Source organism: Meleagris gallopavo, chromosome Z (genome assembly GCF_000146605.3).
Source record: "Meleagris gallopavo isolate NT-WF06-2002-E0010 breed Aviagen turkey brand Nicholas breeding stock chromosome Z, Turkey_5.1, whole genome shotgun sequence".
In the NCBI taxonomy this organism is placed as follows: domain Eukaryota; kingdom Metazoa; phylum Chordata; class Aves; order Galliformes; family Phasianidae; genus Meleagris; species Meleagris gallopavo.
Genome location: NC_015041.2, coordinates 56,655,022 through 56,658,675, shown reverse-complemented (window position 1 = coordinate 56,658,675; position 3,654 = coordinate 56,655,022). Strand labels below are relative to the sequence as shown.

Below are 3,654 nucleotides of genomic sequence, written 5' to 3'. Positions count from 1 at the left end.
AATGCCTCCAAGGATGGGACATCCACAACCTCCTTGGGCAACCTGTTCCAGTGCTTCGCCAACCTCTGTGTGAAAAACTTTCTCCTAATATCTAACCTAAACTTTCCGTGTGTCAGTTTGAAACCATTTCTCTTTGTCCTATCACTATCCACCCTCATAAACAGCTGTTGCCCCTCCTGTTTATACGCTCCATTCAAGTACTGGAAGGCACAATGAGGTTTCCCTAGAGCCTTCTTTTCTCCAAGCAAAACAAGTCCAGTTCCCTCAACCTTTCCTCATAGGAGAGGTGCTCCAGCCCTGATCATCTTAGTGGCCCTCCTTTGGACCCGCTCCAAGAGCTCCACATCCTTCCTGTGCTGGGGGTCCCAGGCCTGGATGCAGTACTGCAGATGGGGCCACACAAGAGCTGAGTTGAGGGGGACAATCACTTCCCTCTCCCTGCTGACCACTGCTCTTTTAATGCAGCCCAAACACAGTTGGCCTTCCAGGCTGCAAGTGCACACTGCTGGCTCATGTCCAGCTTCTCATCCTCTATTTAGAAATTTGTTTTAACGTGGCAGAGGAAAGCAAGAAGTATTATTCAAAGATATATTTTAGTCAGTATGACAGTTGTTAAATGGTAACAGATTAACAACCAGAATGCACTAAAAGAAATCAGTATCTTCAAATCAGCAAGACTTGTTCAGTCAAACTATTTAATATATAACATGTAACATGAAAGTAGTTGGGTGAAGTTCTGGGGGCTGAGGGGTAAGAGGTGAAATTAGGTAAATGCCTTAGTAATCCTTCGGGACCTAAGTGATAAATTGTGTCAGGTGCCACTGCCTGCCTTCACACTAGAAACTGGAATCACTGTTATTTGAATACTAAGAAAAAATATGAAGCTACTTGGCAAGTACTGCCTCCTGTTTATTTTCATGGAAACTACAACCATTACAAAGACACAATATCACCATTTGATAGAGCAAATTTCCAGCCACAGAACACCCTTTTTCAACACAGTCACCACCATCAACTATGCAATTTCACCAGTGATGAAAAAAGAGTGCATGCTGTGCACAAGCATTGGTGTAGGTGACCCACTGTCACCAGTGCTGAAATGCACCACCCATTGCCTCACTGTGCTCACATCCACTGGCTGATCTCCATAAGCATTCAGCAAGCATCAATGACTGTCAGTGGGTGCCATTTTTTCTGCAGAGAGGAATGTGGTGGCACACTTTTGCTTCATCTGCACTTCCATGTCAGATACCATTTTGTCAGAGTGCCCCTCTACTGCCATCTGTTGCACAGCAACAGAATACTGACTGTAAGGTTCAGCCTCTCCTGCCATATCACAAACATCTGCCTCTAATACCATGGACCAACGTTGCAGGAGAGGAGGCATTAGTTCTATTGTGTTTTTCAAAATACTGCAAAGAAATGGATCTTTCTTTGTAGTGGACAGAGAACAAGGATACAACTTTGCTGCATAAAGTAGTGAACATCTCACTCCCTGACCCTTTCCACCAGAGGCCACACCTAACGATTGACAATGGCTTTATGATACAGCCCTATTACAATCATTGTAGGTTTGACACCAGAGAAACAGCCCACCACAAGAAGCCATTTTGCAGACTCAAGCATGGAGCTTGAAACTCAGCTCCAACACCATCAAAATTGTAGCTGCTGCAGGTACTGTGTTCACTGGCACACAGGGCTTGTCAGCTCTGCGTTGGACTATCCATGTGCTGGCATAATGCACTAGTCTCCTTCTCTATGCTCTTACAGTACTCCATTCCTTGAAAACACAGGCTACAGAGCAAAAATTAGAGACCTCTTTTTTCTTCTGTAAGACAGCCTGCTTCCTTACATCAGGTCCCCACATAGTAGTTAGCATCATACTCAGACCTGAGGTTCATGTGGCAGCATGACTATTCAGCAACTTTCTTTGATGGGACCATCTTTGCAACAGCTTTCAGAAAGGCTTAAGCCTCTGACAACTGGAGGGAGACCCAAAACATAATTTCGAACTATGAAGTAAATCTCTGACTTTCAGGCAAACAGCTACTGTGGAGTTAACTTGGGAACTTTTGAGCTAACATGCTGGTTATAAAAATGCTCTGTCTGCTTTCGTTCAACAGCAAAGCATGTGTTACATTAAGGAAAAACCTAATGCAACAAAGGGCAGCGTACCCCACCTCTGAGAGAGCCATTGCTTGCAAATAACACACTAAAAAATACTCTAAATCTTAAAATAATGAGATAGAAACTTTTCCAATCAAAAATTTTATTGATATTCTTGGCAAGTTAATAGAAATTTATGATCTTGGTCTCTCTTTCTTGCCCTTGTACAAGGCCAACAGAGAAACATTGGCTACTTTGACAACCTTGAAGCGAACTCCAGGAATGTCACCAACGGCGTGACCCTTCCGACCAAAACCAGCTACCAGCACTTCATCGTTTTCCTGCAATGAAAAACCATGCAGTTACAAAGCTATAAACAACAAGGCATCTGAAAGAATCTGCAATAAATCTGAGCCCCAGTACAAACTTTCTAAGGAAAGGAAAAGAAACACTGAAAGCTTTCAATAGGCACAGATTAATATCCCCTTCAGCGTTTTGGAAAGGGTAATTTTTTGCAGCAGGAACACTGAAAACTGTCTTTGCCAACCAAATGGAAAGTAGAAAATTGCCTCTGATGTCTTCTGTCTCCCTCTTCAGCTACGACATTAAGATACACACTGTTCAGAATGATATGTAACCTTGTCTAACCATGTGCTAAATCCATCAATTCTGTCTTTCTTTACCTTAATACACGTATCAGTCAGTTCCTGGGTATCACTCACCTCAATGAAGTTCAGGCAACCATCGTTGGGAACAAAGGCTGTTATTTTTTTGCCATTCTTAATGAGTTGGACTCTCACACACTTCCTGATAGCAGAGTTAGGCTGTTTAGCTTCTACTCCACTAAAATGGAAACAGCAAAAAAATTGTTTCATGAGCTAGCAGACCCTCACTGCACCACAACATATTACTGTATTTTTTTTATGTTCAGGCTGGACACGTATTTTAAAAAGAGAAAGGTATCACTGATGCATGTAGAGCTACTCAGTACTAAAGTACTAATTACACAAATACCTCATCTCCTACATACCCTAACTCAGCAAATAAAGCTAAAAAATAAGAAGCCCTTAGGTCTTAGCTCTAAGAAAGCAAAAAATCCCACCACCCACCCATCCCTATATTAGGTCTGTAACAAAGTACTGCTTCACTTCTTAAACGATGTTTATTAACCTAGCAAAATAAAGAAGCAATAATCAAATGTCCCAGAGTTTGCTAACGCTATGTGCTGTGTAACAAAATACATGAAATAAAGCAGTTTACGCTCACTGCTTCCCCGCGGCCTCTTCCCGAGGCCCCGCGCCCGCCGTCCCCAGTCCCACCCCACGGTCCTCCCCGGCCCCGCACCGCAGGCTCACGCACACTTTCTCCAGGACGATCCCCTTGGCGTGGGACGCGCCGCCGAACGGATTGGCCTTCAGCGCCGTGCCCAGGTGAGCCTTCTTGTACTGCTTGTCGTGCCACTTCTGGTCGCGGCGGTGGCTGCGCAGCTTGCGAGCGGTGCGGAGACCACGGCACTTTCCTGAGAGAGGCGGGACAGAAAGGTGAGGA

The 3,654-nt window shown here is 44.2% G+C and overlaps 1 protein-coding gene across 1 annotated transcript in view; it reads right to left on the bottom strand.

The window, feature by feature from the left end:
- Positions 1–2,252: 2,252 nt before the first annotated feature.
- The window catches only part of RPS23 (ribosomal protein S23), a 1,890-nt gene continuing 488 nt past the window's right edge, over positions 2,253–3,654 (bottom strand). The window contains exons 2-4 of the mRNA XM_010726086.1: positions 3,466–3,649; positions 2,829–2,949; positions 2,253–2,447 (exon numbers count right to left, since the gene is read on the bottom strand). Coding sequence (XP_010724388.1) covers positions 2,301–2,447; positions 2,829–2,949; positions 3,466–3,649 — 452 coding nt within the window. The 3' untranslated portion in view covers positions 2,253–2,300. The remainder of the gene's footprint in view (positions 2,448–2,828; positions 2,950–3,465; positions 3,650–3,654) is intronic.